General features: G+C 42.8%; 1 protein-coding gene across 1 annotated transcript in view; it reads left to right on the forward strand.

The window, feature by feature from the left end:
- The window catches only part of LOC105458718 (interleukin-1 receptor accessory protein-like 1), an 86,004-nt gene that overhangs the window by 24,677 nt on the left and 43,152 nt on the right, over positions 1–18,175 (forward strand). The window contains exon 3 of the mRNA XM_011704235.1: positions 12,420–12,633. Coding sequence (XP_011702537.1) covers positions 12,420–12,633 — 214 coding nt within the window. The remainder of the gene's footprint in view (positions 1–12,419; positions 12,634–18,175) is intronic.

Raw genomic sequence — 18,175 nt, forward strand, 5'->3', positions numbered from 1 at the left:
GGGGGGGGGAGAGGGGGTGCCGCGCGATGCATTTTGCATCGTCGAGAAAGCGCGCTCTGGAAATTCCGACCAAGGTACACCCGGAGGCCGAGGGGGATGCCGTTGGGGTTACCCGGGGTTACCAAAGGATACCACCACGCCGAGAGACACCGGACCGTGCGGGATGCGGATCGACGTGGGCGAGGGGTCGAGGCGCGGGGGCGCCCGTCTTTCCTTGTTACATCGCGCCGCTGCGGTTAATTGATTAACGTCCCCGTGAGGCCATTGGCCGTTAACCTCGGCTCCACTCTCCGGCGAGGAGAGGACCCTCGTGGGCGCCTCGATACATCTAATAAAACTCCCGCTCTGCCACACACGGAGAGAAAGGGGGAGAGAGAGAGAGAGAGAGAGAGAGAGAGAGACAGAGAGACACACACACCGGGCCGAGATGACAGCGCGACCGCGAAGTCGCTATAAATGAACTTCATAATTCGCGGAGGGTCCACTTCGGACACGGCTCCACACTCCGAGTCCGCGGTCTCGGTATTACGAACTTTCCCGCGGAGCGGCTGCTCGCGCGCTCCAATCCGCACTCTCGAAACCCTATAATGTGACAAATTCAGCCCCCGCGAAGTCAACGAACTCGACTTTCCGGGCGGCTGAGCGAAGTGTCATCTCTCGTCGCGCACGCGCGCGCGAGAGAGAGAGAGATGATGAATCATTTATTTGGCGCTCCGGGATTAGCTCCCTTTAAGTGCTCAGGTATTTACACTTAAAGAATACAAATAAATGCAGGAATTCATGGTTAACATAAATAATCGTAATAACATAGAAAGAGAGAGACTCCGTTTTACCTCGCAAAACGAAGAATAAAATAGAGCTCTCGTAAAAATATTTCCTAATCGATAGTCCAACTTGATCCAGCTGAGAGCGTTAAGTTTTCCAGTAGTCGGTCGGAATGATTCAATTCGGTCTATTTCGAAGCGGATCTCTGGCGCAAAATAAAACGATAAAGTGAAGTCGGATGAAATGATAACGAATTAGTGAAATGAAAGGGTATAACAATATAGCGTGCGTTTAATTCAACTTTTCAAATTCCAATATATTTCTCGACGTCCGATCGTGAAACGCGCGAGTGCGTGTCAAATCCTTTGGCGCAGGCACGCCCGGGATTTCGGCGAGAGAAAATCTTACGTATGCCGCTGACGAAAGTCAGACGCGAGGAATTTCCGAGGAATACGCGTTTCTCGCGTATTATATTGGGCTGTCACCGCGCGCCGTGCGCACCTTGCACAATGTGCACCTGTCCCGTACCTCCGGGCCTCTCAGGTGTCGCGCGTCCAGGTCGGGGTAATCCTCGGGAAACCGCTCGCACGCTCGTCTCCCCCGCGCCGCTCCTTGATCCCGGTGCACGCGAGGACGTGATCGGACTGAAACTCGACTCGGCTCTCCCGATCGTTCTCTTTCGGGGACGAGTCTCATTGCGGCTATTTCGCAGAGAGAGAGAGAGAGGGGGGAGGAGCCAAATTTGCCTAAACAAAGATATCCTATCTGATTGCATGCCGGGTGTAAAGTTCGATTCTTCGTATTAAGTCTCGCGCGCGATTGTCATTAAAATTTCAGGGGACTGCTCCGCGCAAGTAAAAGTTTCACGATACGTTTTGTGGAAAATTTTTACGAGAGAAATTCTAATGTAAGAGGATTAGACAGCGCGCGGTGCAATTTTGATACTTATTGGTTCAAAGATATTATTAATCTTCGCTGTCGCGTGTCGAGTTTAGAATACGCAGAGATCCATAAAATTATTTTCTCTTAAAAGTCTAGACGAGTAGACACTAAATTTGATGTAAAACTGGTGCACGAAGAGAAAGATTATGCTGACGTATCTAAAAATTCAACTAGATACGGATCTGAAAATAATCTTGGACTATCAAAATACAGTCTTGATTATAAATATAAAGCACCTTCTATTTATTGCGTCTCCTTGGAAAGGGCGGTAATGAAAGCTAAAGAGGAAAAATAACAAAATATTAAAATTGTTATAAAAATAAATATTATTTCTAACTAAAACTGCTTTTTAATTTATTTCTCGTTGGATATATATAAACCTTTGGCGTCAAAATTTGCGGGAGTACTTTATATTTAAAGCCAAAATTGTGATTATGTAAGTCGATTCTTAATGCTGCAAAAATTTTGGACATTCTAGCAAACAGCTTGCATTATTTTTTGACGGTATAACAAAATTATTTTCAGATCTTTATAGCCAGCTAGATTTTATAGAGAGACTTTAGCTGCACAAAACCGTACTTTCCGTGTAGCACTCGAGGCGGCATTTTCACGCCGCCGGCATATTTGCAAATTGCGTCAAAACGACGCGGCGATTGTTCGATTGTTGCTGAAAAAGATTATCCTCGCGGCTCGGCTCGCCGGAGGAATCCGTTCAAGGGATGCTCCTGCAGAAACGTGCAATTTCTAGGATAGCCTGTAGAAACTTATGAATAACATGCACGACTCGCGGTATCTTGTGTCCACAAGCCGTAAGCTCCCCGGGGAATCGGTTTTCCGGCGTATCCTGTGTACTTCTCCCACATCCTTGCAGCCGTAGTGACGCCCTAGTTGAAATTTCCCCCTCGCGCAACGCCTTATGTAAATAGCTTTTGTTGTTCTTTCTTGCACGCGAAACAGCATTAATGTGGTATCCTGTTTTCTTGCTCGGGTATTATGCGATACTTAAAAGTGTAAAGGTCAATAGGGGGGGGAGAAAATACCTTTTTACGTTGTAAAAAGACCTCTTTAAAAGACCCTTTCCTAAGGATTTAATCACATTATTTCTTTAAGATAAATGTGCTATTCTAAAGAATTTCCTTTTCATTTTGTGTAAAAAATGATCTTGAGTGATAGTTTGCATTGCAAAAATTCTCATTACAGATAGTGAATTATATATTTTTGTAAACTAAAATGATACAATTTTACAAATATATGAACAGAATTTTCAGAAGTTGCAAGTGAAAAATTGTCAACTATTTTCTAAAATTATTATTGCTCACCTTTTTTGAATTTCGATTTAAAGTTAAACCTTTCGAATTTTAATCTTTCTATGTATTTTATGATGTTATACTTTAAAAGACTTCCTTCTAAGGATTTAATCACATTTTATTACACATTTATTATTTATATTTATAATCGTACATATAAATGTACGATTTGAAAAAAAATAGTTATCTTGAAAAACAATTTCGACTGATAGTTTGGGAAAATTTGAATTATAATTTAAATTATACATTTTTTGAAACTATCTATAACTTTCAAATGTACGAACAAAAGGCACGCATTACGGAACTGTTCGGAACGTATTCCGATCAGAATTATTCCGTTCTTTCTAGAAAATACAATAGAAATCTAGGAAATAATTGAACAATTTCGAACGGAATCCACATTCCGGAATAGTTTCATAATACATGCAGTCCCCAGACACTTTGGCGTTGCGAATGCACGAGAATTGTTAAGTGTTTTCTAAAATTATCACAATATTTTCCCTTTTCGAGGAATTCCAATTTATTGGAGTTAATCCCATCGGACGTCAATAGATCGATTTCTGCGGCTGGAGAAAGCTAAAAATAGAGTGATTTAAACGCGGTGTAAATGAGAAAATAATTTTTACGTGTACAGATATATGGAGGCGCACGCGCCGAGAACGAGGGAGAAAGAGATAAGTATACTTTTCGATAACTTACACACGGGTTAAACCCATTGTTCAGACCCCTCCCTCCTACAAAGCATCCCCCTTCGTCCACCCACACACCCTACCTAACTCTGCCCTACTGCCTCCGCCGCGCCGTGAGAAACACAACCGATACGACGGAAGCTCGCCCGGATTTCCCGAGCGCCGACAGTTTTATTGGCGGAAACTTCGCTTGTTCGACCGTCTGTTTTTCCCCGTCGATAGTTTTGCGGTGCGGCACGGCCTGGGACGGAGAAACTTTCGGATCAACTGCGCGAAGAGACTTCGACCGGGCACGACGGCTTTAGAGTCACTTCGGTTTGCATTGTCTGCCGGCGCCGGTCGGTACGCGGAGAAATGGCAGGGGGAAAGAGGGAAGGGGTGGAGGGATGGAAAGGGCGCGATCGAAATTCCGTGTCTGCCACCGCGCGGCGGACTCGAGTGGGTTAACAACTTCTCGAATGGCATTAAGACTCTATCGGTGTTGCTCAAGACGCGCCCGTTTACGTGGGAATTAGGCACCTAAGGCAGATCGGCGTGATCTTTTGTGAAATTCGGGTAGATTACAGAACTGATATTTTATTCATCGATCTTTTTCTCTTTGAAATTGCGTACAATTTTCTATATAAACTTTTGCGCAGTGCATATACATTTTTATTGGACAAAACATTATTAATCATTGGAAGATAAAAAATTTTCGACGGGAAAAGTACAGGGAAAAAAGTAAATTTTTTGTTACAATTGTGCTTTATAATGAAAGCGGAAAGGCAGTTACACTTTAATGGCGTCTTCTAGTCGATTAACGACTATAATAAAAAAATTAACATCTTATTTCTAGCTCTCCTCACTGTAGTAAACTGATTTAATATACTTTATTCGAGTTCCCCCCTCCCCCCCTCCCCCCCGTCTCCTCACCTCCTTCCCCGCAAGAAGAAAATAAAAATCCACGGGAGAGTAAAGGAAAATAAAATTACATCTCTCCTCGGAGTAAAGAAACTGAGGCACCTGTTAAATTCCCGCTGAGGAAAAGTCGAGTCGACGTTCATCGGGGAAAATACGTATCGTATTTTCCAGCATTTTAACGTAGAAATTGCACGGTTGCGAGAAGCGTATATAGCAATGACGGCTGACGGTTTCGTGCTGGCGATTTCTCCTTTTTTTTTCCCTCCTCCTCCCCCCACCCCCCGCTCCTTTTTTTTCGCGGTCGCGCCCCTACCTCCCGCCTCCGTCCCGACTCCGAAGGAGGAGTGCCCGGCCGCTTCGCAACAAAGTATCGGCGAATTCGCCGGCACGTGACACTCTCCCACATGCATCATGACGTAAAAGGGCTCCTGTCGGTTTACGTTGCCAGGGCGGGCGCAATGTTGCACTGATCAATAAATTGCATCGGTCGAACGGACGGACGAACGGACAGGGGCTATCCGCATCGATTCGCAACGCGCCGTCGATATTAAGCGATGGAAAATAAATCGCGGAGCGCGGTGGCGGCGGCGGCGATCGATAGATCGCGGTATGTGCCGGCCAAGGGACCTCACGATCGATTGGTGCTCTGCGCGCGGTCAGCTGATGGGAGACCACCTGCGGAGGCACCTACGGCTCTACGGTCCTATACGAATTTTTAACGAGCAAATGAATCGATGTTGAGCGGCTCGACGGAAATTTACTCTCACGAAGTATCCAAACAATCTTCTTTTTATTTATTTATCTGTAAATTTAACTTTTGCTGCAGCGGTGGAAACTTAGTGAGAGTCTTTCAGCGGATTTAATTTAACTCTTGCTGTTTTGAGTAATTCTTCGAGCATCTTTTGAAAAAGATCTAGTATCGTGATATGCGTATGAACGTTGTTTTCTTCTCTTAATAATAAAACATATTAAAATATATTAGATTAATATAATAATTATGATTAACATAATAACTTCTCGAATGGCATTAAGACTCTATCGATGTATAATATGTGTTACACGTCAATCCAATTAATTTAATATATGTTATCATATTATGAGATATGATTATTTACATATTAGATTAATATGATTAACGTTATGTTACACATTATTCCAATTAATTTTATATATTGTCATATTAGAATAACATGTTAGAATTGAGATATGAGGATCAACATATTAGATTACTATAATCTGATTAACATAATGTGAATCATCATGGTGATTAATATAACATGTTATGTTATATTAATCATTATGATAATTAACATATGCCAGCATTAGATTGACACATCATGTAAATCTAATATGCTAACTTACGAGAGCGAAATACGAATTGGATTTCGTGTAGTTTCGAAAAAAGTTTGAATAATTTGATATGTGCTACTCGAAAGATTTAATCTAATTTTGGAAGTGAATTCGATCTCGCGCGCTGCTCCGAAATCTCCTGCTACTGTCAAGGATCGCAGGCAGCTCCCGCATATATCCGTATGCGCGTTCTGCTTTTCATATCATAAATTTAAATTAAATGAAGTTCAATCTTTATCAAAGCGGAAGTGGGTCACTTCGCTACACGGCCGTCTGACTTTTCCGCCTGGCTCCTCGGACGTGATCCCTGGCAGCAAAAGAGGTGCGGGGGCGTCGTTACGTCTTTGACGGCGCGACGGCGCGACGGTGCTCTCCGTGTTATCTCGCCGCCAGATTATGGAACGTGATACGCATATTGCCGAGCGTCCGAGAACCGCGATCGCGTCGGTCGGTCGGTCATTCGCCCGTTCGCGGCGCGATGCACGCCGCAGCTGGCGCACACGCGGCGTTTAGCGCAGCGCATCAGCGGTGCAGCGGGCAGCTGGAAAACGTTATTTCACGCTAAATTACGAGCCTGTCCCGGCCACAACCGCGAGATTCCAGCCGGACATTGTATGCAATAGACACATCCAAGCGGCGGCGGGAGGGAGGGTGGGATAGATACAACGTTCGCGGGAGCGCCGTGCGCTTTTTGACTTTCGCCACTTTCCGCGGTGACGCGCGCCCCTCGGCGCGCAATCCCCGGGAGCTGTAACCAGACCGCGAAACTGGGCCAGAAACTGTAACGTGACTCCCGGTGTAAGCGCCACTTCAAATGGCATTCGGCTTGTATGCGTCTATCTCTCTCTCTCTCTCTCTGTTTAAAATTACACGTGTATTCAGAATTGTCCGAGATGAAGTTAGTTAATCGCGCGCCGCGCCGCGCGGCAGAAGCGTCCTTTGTGGCAGATAAATATTTGCGTTGCCTCATATATTTATAATTACGTTACTTTACACTGAAATAAATTGAGGAATATCCATCCTTTATCATAGAAATATAACTGCAGAAATTATAACTGCAGAATGTAAGTATATTAAGAATCATTTTGATGCTGATTGTATTCTTGATATCGATCACTTCTTTTCGAGCCGATTTTTCTTATAATTTTAATAACGAGTTTCCTGAGGGTTTTTCTTTGAACTTCTCGAAATTTGATATGCCGTTCTTGGGGCACAAATATTGAAAGTAATTTGCCATAGTGACGTAATTATGTCTACTTTTAGATATAATTTTAGATATAATTTATCATGGCTGAACGGCGAGGAACTCAGTTTTCCAGGACGCCTCATCGCATTTCGAATTCAACCGCGGTTTTTTTTTCTTCTTAATAATTTCATATTCGCGGTTTTATTCCCTCCCAGCATTTTATTCCGCGCCACCGAGAGAAACCGCATTACGGCTGCTGAATTATTTTCTACCTTTTTTTTCGCGTTATCATTCTTCCACGATCCTTAATTTTCGATAATCTCGGTTCGCGTATCATTTCGTTTCTCTCCCTCCCCCTTTTCCAACAGATGAAAGGATACAATCTGTGCTTCTCTCTGCGAGACGCATGCTACTTATGTACATACACGCGATACCTACGTAAAGTTACGTAAACGTGCCCGGAGAAGAAACAGAGAGGCTGAAATAGCTAATAGGAGGAAGGAGAGAAAGAGAGAGAGAGGGGGGGGGAGGGAGGGAGAGAAAGAGACAGAAAGGAGGAGGCAAGAGAGATGGGGTGGGTTAGCTTCGTGCCGATGGCGTAGGGACGCGAAGAGAGTGATTTAATCAAGCCGTCTGCATTCGATTATCGGTCCGCAGTTACGTGGATCGTTACGTCGTTTCTCCGTGCAGAACGCGAACCGTTCGCCTTGCGTTAATTTCGCGCTCGTGCACCCGCGCTCTGGTCCGCCGGGCTCGTTCACATTTAAGACACGCTCACGTAGGTAGCGACAGATATAGCGTCTAGCCAGGTGGTATAGAGACGTCATAGCTCTAAAACGCAAACGCGTTCGGGGGAGGGGAGGTTCGGAGCAGCTGGAGCCGCGGAAAGAAAATGGTAAAAACGTAATTATATCACTTTAAAGAAAATAAGTGAAAAAAAATACCTATTTGACATGATAATAATATAATCTTTATTGCTATTGTACGTCATTGCTAAGATAAAAGAAGGTGAAACAAATCGAAGAGACAGAGTGGCACAAGAAAATATATAATTGTAGAAAAAATTAAAATTATCTTAATAAAAATCTATCTATTGAAAATGATATTGATAAATTATCAATTTTTTCAGGATCAATTTTCCCTATATTTTATTAAAATACCAAATAAATTAAAATAATAATACCAAGTTGTTACAATTTTTTCTAACTCTGAACTTTTGTCTTGTGTGAAATAGATGCATGCATATTGAAAGTAATTTGCTGTGAGCATAATTTCTATTTACGACTTTTGAGTTTATACAGATTATCGATAGAAATGTTTTAATCTGTTTTAATCTTTAAGCAGCGGTATTTCGGTGACGTTACTTTAAACACACTTGCTTGCGTTCAGTAATATTTCAGTTACTGCCGAGTATTCAAAGGGTCTTAGATATTTTATTCATCCAAAATCTTGCGCTGAAATGAAATTACTTCTCTGATATACGTAGCAGCTGCTGCGATAGATTATTGAGCTTTATATAGCTCATTACTGTACTAATTCGATCACATTTTATAAGAACACATTGATTTTCGATTATTCAGTATACGATCGCATTGGATAATTCTTTTAGCAAATATTTAATTTTTCGAAGACTTTCTTGCTGTGATATTTTGATTCGCGAATTTCGGGACATCCTGTATATATCTTTAAAACACAAGTTGATAAAATTTTTTAAAATCTAATAAAATCTTTTAAGATTTGTTTAAAATTGAAGAAGCTTCTTATCGCATCTACATATCAAACATCGTTAACCCAATTTACTTTAAGTACTTTATTTTGAGTAACTCCGTGATTATCAGCTGCGTTATTTAACGTCAGCCAATTTATCATGTTTCTAAGACGCAGCGTATCGATCAGGTCAGGTTCCGTCAATATTTTATCTGGATGACCTAATGGAACTATAGAGAGGCTTGCGCGAACGACGACGAGGCCGTTAGGCAAGCACAAATTGGCCGGTTTCCGATAAATATCGACGGGGACATAAAGCTGCAAGAGCTTTACGAGATTAATAGTCTTGCCCGGTCGCTATGACGAGCCAGCGAGTCGCCGCCATCTTGGAAATCGCTATCGCGAATATATGTATATATGTATGGTGTCCCCCGTGACCTCCGCCTTGGTTTGGCGAGACCTAACTGAGCGTAAACCTAGCCTAGCCTGTCACGAAATTACCCTATCCTACCGCGGGGTGTAATTAAATCGTTACAGCAGCCTCGCCGCGAGGATCAGCTCTGGAAAATGGCGGCCGCTTTGAAGGCGCTCACGGCAAATTCGCCGAATTTAGCGGCGCTCAAGTCCTCGTCGTGATTCGATTATACGATATTAATTGCGAGCCTAGGCGAGCATATTCAAACACCCCTTCACTTCCCAAACTAATGGAACTTGTCTTCCACTCTTTGAGGAAAACGTTAACTCGTTCACTTTGCGTTCACGCTTAAGGCTAAGTTAGAGTTAGGCGACGCAACCATGAAGCCTCTCTCAAGTTATCTGCATCTTATTTTATGTAGATATAAACTTTGACATCACAGAAAGAGAGGATTTTGAGCGAACTTTGAAAGAACTTTTCTTGTGATGATTTTTCAACATCTTTATATTTTAAATGGGAATCAAGATCATTATATCTATACATATTTCGTTTTTAAAATTTATTTCTTCCCGATTACTAGAAGAATCATTCTTACCCAGCAAACACAGATTATATAACTGCTACATTACAGCAATATTGTAACATTTCTGCAATATAGCTGGAATGTTATAATATCGCTGCAACATTGCAGTTATAATCCGTATTTGCTAGTTTATTCCACGTTCTTAAATCATTCTTTAATTATTTGTCAAATACATTCGGAAGAAGTGACTGCAGGATACACCGATATATCGGGATTACCGTGTTAATCCTAACCTAACACTAAATCACAACATTACTCTGACCTAACTCTAACCTAATCTAACTCACTCGTGTCGCTGGCGGACACGCGCGTTTAGAGCAACGGGCGGCGGGCAGTGGCGCGCCATGTATCATAATACCGACAGTCCGGGAGGGGTTAGTTAGCAGTTTGTTTGTACCCGGAATATCCGGCCAGCCGGATGTGCCGCGTGCCGCGTCGCCCGGATGCGGCGGAGACGCATTACTAAAGCCGCGCGCGGCCGGATAGTTTGGATGCGCCGCGCTTTTTCGAAACCAGGTCGATAAACTTCTTCGTGCACCTGTTCGTGCCCGGGATACTCAAATAACGGGAGGCGCGAAGAATGGAATATCAAGACGAAATCGAGGACGTTAAATGAATCAATGAGAGCCGTTTGAACGTCGTAATTTAAATTTCTGACGTCTTGATCGGAGAAAGAGAATAGATCCTCGCGATTGGCGCCCTCCCGTTGTTATAGGAATTCGGATTTTCGACGACTATCGCATTAAAAAAAAATAAACGTGACGCAACTGCACCGAGTTTACTTGGTTATGACGCTGATGGCATCGAGGAAAAAAAAATCGTGTGACGTCAAGCTGAATGCATCTTTATGCATTATTCCGAGTTTACGCGAGGAGGGTAATATCACTGAAATTAAGACTTCGCCGCCGCTCGGAGACTCATTTATCTCGCAAAATGGGTAAGCATAATTAAAAAGTACACCTCCCGAGAGTTGATCCGCGCGGGCGAACTTCTTCGTTTAGATCTCTGAGTGGCGCGAAACGCGAATTCAGCGCGTGGATATTGATCTTACCGTGAATGATATATTCAACCGTGAATTTCAGGATATAACGTACAACACGCATCTGCATTTAGGCGCACTTCCGCGATATTGCACCGGGCGGAGACAGAGTAGATGCAAAACATTCGAACAAAGTTGCAATAATTCGAACGGCAGAGCGCCGAGTGTTGACCATCGTTCAACCTCGCCGTCCATCAATTTTAATCAACGGTAATCGATATAAGTGCACCGCGGGCGCTCTTTCACATGCGCGCGCGCGCGCTCACGCTTTTCGATTAATAGACGGTTGTTTAATTTTACGTTTTTCGCGCATCAATGCTGATTGAATTACCCATCCGGGCGTCCTGAACGGCACTGTCTCCATTTCCTCTCTCTCTCTCTCGCCGTTCCGACCCAACGACCTGTGACCTTCCGCCATCCACTATCCGCCAGCGAGCACGGCTTCTTTCATTCGATGCCCCTCGATGTCTACACACTCCCGTGCACTTCGATGCCGCACTCTACAGCGCGTTTCAGAGGGACATCGAGCCCGTCTCTTCCCCTCCCTCCACTCGCCTGATGGCATCGAAGCTAATTAAATTAATTAATCGAATGTCTCTCACCAATCTCTGACGGAGGTAATAAAACTTAGCGATACTTTTTACAGCACCGGGAAACTTATTACCACTAATTAAAATCTAAAGCGAAATATTTAATTACCGTTTGATGCAAATCAAAGAATTTTTAAGGAGATGCGAGAAGTAATGACACTTGCATTCTCTGGAACTCTAATCTAAATTGAAATATCCGCTTAAGAGTTAATTTAGACTTACGCTTTATCAGTCAATAATTGTCGTTTGACATTAAGTATTTAGAAATTGTGAAGAGGTTGACAATTTTGTGCTGCGCACACGAGAGGAATATTCTTTCAAAATAATTATAGACCCCCGAGTCGATGGTTTACATGGATCCGCAAAGATTCGCATGGCAGATAGATGGCTTTTACGAGCTCCTCGGAGCGAGATGGAAAGGACACTGCCGAAAAGTGTTTTCGCATTAAATATGAACACGCGGGGCGGAGGGGGCGAGAAGGGAGATGACGGCACAATAAATGGCGCGGGAGTATATCATGGTAATGCAGGCCACTCGTAATTCATGGCAGCGGCGATGCGGCGCGGCGCGCCGCGGTAATGCGAGGCGATATTAAAGTGATTTTCATTTTTTAAGTACGATTCATTATATCCCGTAGCGTTAAGGAGCCTCGTTAATCATCGGTACGGGAAGGGGGGGGGGAGGAGGGGCGAGCGCTATTTTAATCGGCCCCGCCGAAGATAAGACGGCCGATTAAATTTCCGAACAAACGTGCGGATTAGCTAGACGTAACGCGCACGCTATATAAGTGTGTACACACACGCGCACACACACGCGACCGTGTCGTACGCATGTCGATCTGTTTCGCACACGCGTGTGCCAGCGCGTAAATGTTATACCGAGACACGACCGTGTCTCTCATGATAATCTAAATTCTAACGTGAAACACGATAATCTGAATTTCAGATGAGGAGTCCGGGGTCTACACGGGGAAACCTTTGCCCACTTACAGACCGACCTCGCAGTTGGTGCCCCTGGGAGGCACGGCGAGGCTTTTCTGCGAGGCTTACCTGGGCAAGGTCGATCTGCCCGACGCCAAGAACTCCGTCACCTGGTCGAAGAGCGACAGCAACGTGACGCTGCCCAGCCACGGCAGGATAGCGCAGCACAGGGTGTCCCGGTAAGTCGAAAATAATTATGCGCGCATCTTCACTCCGGTGAAGTTATGTTGAACGTGTTTAAATAATGAAAATTTTCTGAAATTAAAAGAAGATAAGATACCTACAATATTTTTATAATATATTAAAATGGGAAAGGGAACTGCTCGAGGAGCTGGATGAAGGGTAAAAGGTAGATAGAGGAAGATAGCTAGATGACGCAGAGATCAATTCTAATACTTTGGAGATTTTCAGTCGAAAACGGATTTACAGCTCACAATCAGATATATATATTGACGCTTTAATTTAGCTATATTAAGATGAAATATATTAAAATAATTAAAAAGACATTAAAATTGAAAGGAAGATGTATAATAAAATAAGAAAAGAATCTATTTAAGGAACTCTAACTCTGTAACACAAACAAATAAACTGCACAAGATTAGAGATTAATCGGCAATGAATTTAGGGATCGGAAAAATGGCTCAATCTGTATTAAAATTAAAATTATTGAACATAAAATAAAATAATTAAGTTAAAAGAAGTTTTGCAAGGAAATACTAAAGTTAAATATAATAAAGTTAAAAGAATGATTTGCGATAAACTGAAGCAAGCGAAGAATCTCTGTTTAAAGAGCTAGCTAACGCGAGGGTAGACTGCGAGACTTTATAGGGATTTTCAATCGGAAGCGGATTCAGGGATCGGAAAAAGCATGTCGGTGCCTCGATTTGTACAGGATGTACAAAAGTATTAAAGGCAACGGTAGGTACAGCGGCTGAGCGCCTATATCTCGCGCGAGGCAACGCGCACGCGAACGTGAATATTCGGACCATTCGGAGCTGTATAGCGCGTTCCCCATTCTTCCGGTTCCTCATCCTCCCTCACCCGCTGCGTCGGACGCTGTATCGCGTTGCATCGTCGTCGTCGTCGTCGTCGTCGTCGTCCTTGTTGTCGTCGTGTCTCTCGCGCGCGCGGCAGCTACTCTATTGCCTCCCCCGTAACTCAATTTTCCCAGCGATGCGGCCGTCACGGCGCATCGCCACGGTAAACACGGCGAAACCACCGACTCTCGACAACACACGTCGCCGATGAGCCTCCTCCCCCGCCCCGCCCGTCTGCGACGCGCCGCGGCACCGGCATTACAGCGAAATTATACTTCCCCCCCCCCTCCCGTGTGATTTAGCTCGGTCGGGATGTATCAGGTATGTACACGGGAGATGCGACGCGTGCGAGAGCGCGCGGACGATTCGCCGTCGAGTGCAATTTTTATTCCGCCGGATAATTGGATCCTCGCGGGCCGCAGAGACTCCGAGGCGTCGCGTCCCACAGCTTCCCTCCTCTCCCCGTCCGCTCTCGATCCTATCCCGCTCCGACTCTATCCCGTCGTCTCGGTATTCCCCGATTCCTCGCGAGATTCGCCGGAGCCGAGAGCGCTGCGAGGTACTCAGCGTCCGCCGGTTCGGAGATTTCGAATTTAATTGTATCCCGCGCGTTTTAACTTCGCTACTTCGACGGGATCTTGCACGCATCCGGCAAGCGTAAACGGATCTAGAAATTTTTAAGAGAATTGTCAAGAGATAGCGGGTCTCAGAAGGAATTTTGAGACAGAAATAAAACGAGGTGATTAGAATATTTTGAGAACAATTTTTCTACTTAAAATAAAACATCGTTTATATTTAGTTCGATGTGCTGAGCAGTAAATGAATAAGACTGATCTATAGGTATAATAAGTGATGTATTAGATTCTCTCTCTGTTGTCAGAATTTTTGAGAACAATTTTCCTTCTTTAAAATATCCTCGATGCTTTCAACACTGAAGTTTAAACAAACAAGATGAGAATATAATCTGTAGCAATGATATTTGTTTTTATCTACAGATATTGAAATATTTAACGATCATGACGATCATGAACACTTAAAAAAAAGAGAAATAGGAATTGAATGGAACGAAAAAAGAATTGTATTTTGTTTTGATTAAGGATTATGTTCTATATTATTTTGTGTTATATTATTTCATGTCATGAGAAAGTGCATATGTTATAACGATAAATATATAAGAAAATAAATAAGAATAATAATGATATTAGTTTAGACCGTCCGACGCTGCGAAATTCTTGAGGAAGATCTTTCTTTTTAAACTAAACTTTTATATATATTTAGCTTCGATGCGTTAAACGATAAACAAATAAGAGGCTGAGATTAATTGCTCTGGAACATCTGATCTTGCGAAAAATGTAAAAACATTCAACATCCAGTCTCGGCGGGAAACGAGTTTTGCGATCCGTCTTTCGAATCCGCAAGACACAATAAGAATCCGTCGTTGTAACATCCCGCAGCGGTACGTGTGTACGTGAGTGTGGTGTCGGGGTAACGTAATGGACTCCCCGAAGAATACGTTGCTCGCGAAACGAGCGCATTTGTCTCTCTCAAGGTGAGTGAGAGAAAGAGAGATGCACCCCCGAATTCCCTGAGAGCGAACGAACGAACCCGCGGCGCGTCTCTTAATTAGTGGTCGGATTCGCTGCCTCGGTACATCTCGCTCTTCGCGCGCGCCGCCCGTAGTTCGTGTAAACTAGACTTTACATCAGCGCAGCGGCGAGCCGCGCGGTGGTCCGCGAGCGCGCGCTGCGTCGGCACCAGGGGGGAAATTGAGTTAAGCCGGGAAGGGCCGATGGTGGTAGTCTAGGACTGGGATAGGGGACAGAGTGAGATTTATCTTAACAATAACCCTTCAGGCGCGCGGGCGCGTCTTCTTTAAAAATAAGCGCGAAAGCAGAGAGCGCGCGAAACGGAACTCCGTTATCCGAAATTTATTATCCCGAGAAAAGTGAACGTTACAAGCCATTCTTTTTTTTTTGTGGGTATTAAAAGCCCAATTTTGAAAAAAAAAAGAGTTAAAACTTGTTTCTTTTACAGATTTTCGTCTCCTTTTTATTTATCTTTTTTATTTTGTAGTTTAACGTTGTACAATTTTCATGAATTAACCAATAGAAGGTTTGATTGTTGAAATGGCATAAATGTTTTTTTTTTTTAATTGATCCGAGTCAATTTTTAATAATGTATTTTATGCCCTTAAGCAATAAATATTTATATCAAATAAATTTAATTCAAGTATTTGACTTTTAATGATTTATTATTATTATTTTCCGTTATGTACCCGAAATATTATTTCAAAAAACAATTTTATTCTTTGAATAAGCAAATATTTCTATACAAATAAATATACATACGTTGAGCATTTATTAAGTTAAATTGTAATATTATTTCGTTTAATTTTATTTTCAGTTCACGATTTAATCAAGTCGTCTCTTTTGTACTTTAAACACTTGTAATTTTTGAAGGTTTCAAGAAAAAATGTTTTAGGTAGAAGTTTCTTGCCTTTTAACGGTGGATTGCGGAATTCACTGATTTTATATAGACGCCCATGTAAAATTTCAAAGTTGCCCCTGCTTTATCCCCTCTCTGCCCCATAGGGAAGACGGGCAGAGATCAGTCTTGGCATAGATAAAAGACTCTCTTGGAACCTAAGAAATTTGAGACCAAAAAACAATTAAAATTGATTGCGCAGTTCTTGAGATATTAACTCTTTGAGAACCGGCGACGCCGTTTGGAGTCATCTCCTTTTATTTTTCAAACTCGCTCGATTTTCATATAATTTGGCCTGTGGAGTAATTCGATAATGCTCTGCCGGAATCTGAAGTTAAAAATAAAAAATTAAAAATGGCGGATTAAATATATGGCGGGCCGAATTTAAAAAAAAGTAATCTGATTATCGTGGAACTCGGTTTTAGGGAATTCTTGAGATCATATTTTTAAAAATAATCTGATTATTATAAAACTTTTTCGGAGAATTTTTATTGCGAAATAACATCTAGTTTCCTGTTCCGCTGTATTTGGAGCTCATTAGTGCTACGCAAACAATTAGAACAGGCTGTTAATAACAGACTGGAACAAAACATATTTATAAACAATTATATAATATATTATATAATACAAGTTAGTTACTAAGTTATATATCAAGAAATATCTTGGAATGTTTGAATTCTGAAGTCAAAAATCGGTAACCCCAACAGCCCTTAGAAAGTAAGATTTTTCACAAGTTATTTTGTTAGAAAGTGCCGGCTTAAAAGGTTAAACTGTTTATATGGGCCATCCTGTTTAAATGTCAATGAACACTCGAAGCGCGCGTTCGAGAAATGAGAATTGCAGACGATAGATTTCGATAAATTGAGATGTGACTGTTGTAATAAAATATCTTATCAATTGTGTAAGCAGAAATGGAGGGAACCGACGTTCAAAATCGAGTTTTAACAGTCCAAAAAATTGTAGTTAATAAAGAGAGACAATTTCCGGGAAATGTGTGACGCTTTCAGCTCGTATCTCGCGCAAAAAGCGAGGAACGAGATGAAAAATGGAAGATGAGCAGGATGGAAATTTATAAATGAAATGAAAGATTAAAGTTTTATTTATTTATACGATTTATAATCCACTCTATTTTCCATTTTCCCACCCCCGCACTTATTTTTTCGTCTCGATCTCTCATCTCTCTTTCATATAACTCGTATTTCATTTTATTCATATATATTATTTTATATTACGAGCTCAAATCGAAGCCGTTTCGCGTGTATTCCCGTAGAAATCTCACCGTCGAAGATATATCGGGTTTGAAACTGTGAATCGAGCGACGCCCGCGCGTTCCAAGGATTAATTTTGCTCGTCGCGCAAGAGCGAATCGAAATTCTTGAGGAACTTGACGGAATTGATGACGCCCATTGTCTCGAGATAAGGACTCGAATTAACTTACAAGGTACGGGGGTGGGCACACATCCGGAAAGCGGAAACGAGGGTGCGTTTGGTTCGGGACGAATCGACGAAGAGAAAGGAGTGGGACGGGGGGGGCGGAGGGGGGAGCGCGAGAAGTACAAGAAGGGTTCGCGAATTTCCGAGGATTCGCGCGACACAAGAGGTCGGATTATTAAATTTAATTAACACCACTCTTCCTCCCCCCCCCCCGCACCCTCGTGAACCGGGGCGGCGTTCTCTCGCGCCGACGACGCGCAGTCGTCGTTGAAACAAAGCCGCGCCCGGGGAATACGATAAGAATGTTGGCGCGTCTCGCGCGATAAGTACGTTGTTAGCGTCTCGCGGCGATTTCTTTTGCTTTTTTATTTTTTTAAATTTTATTTTGTACCGTCGTTATAAATAACTGTATCCGTGTCGATTGGACGAAGATGAACTATCGACGGCCGCTTGCGAAACGGAAGTCAACAGAATCCGCGATTTTATCCTCGATGGAAAAATGCGAATTATTCACTCATTCGCGTCGCACGGTTTGCAGACTTTTCTAATCAAAACCAAAAGAATTCTTCTATAAGATTTTTAAACGATTTTGAAGAATTTTACACGGTAAATTACCCAGACAGCAAGCTGACGTCGTCATTTGTCATCAGTTTTCGTCGAAATTACGCGGCCAAAATGACAATAAACCATGGCGTAAAGAATAAAAGGTGAAACAATCTGGTAGATGCGCAGTCGTTCAAAAGTAGTGGGGGGCGGGGGAGGGGGG

Source organism: Wasmannia auropunctata, unplaced genomic scaffold (assembly GCF_000956235.1).
Source record: "Wasmannia auropunctata unplaced genomic scaffold, wasmannia.A_1.0 LD334385.1, whole genome shotgun sequence".
Taxonomy (NCBI): Eukaryota; Metazoa; Arthropoda; class Insecta; order Hymenoptera; family Formicidae; genus Wasmannia; species Wasmannia auropunctata.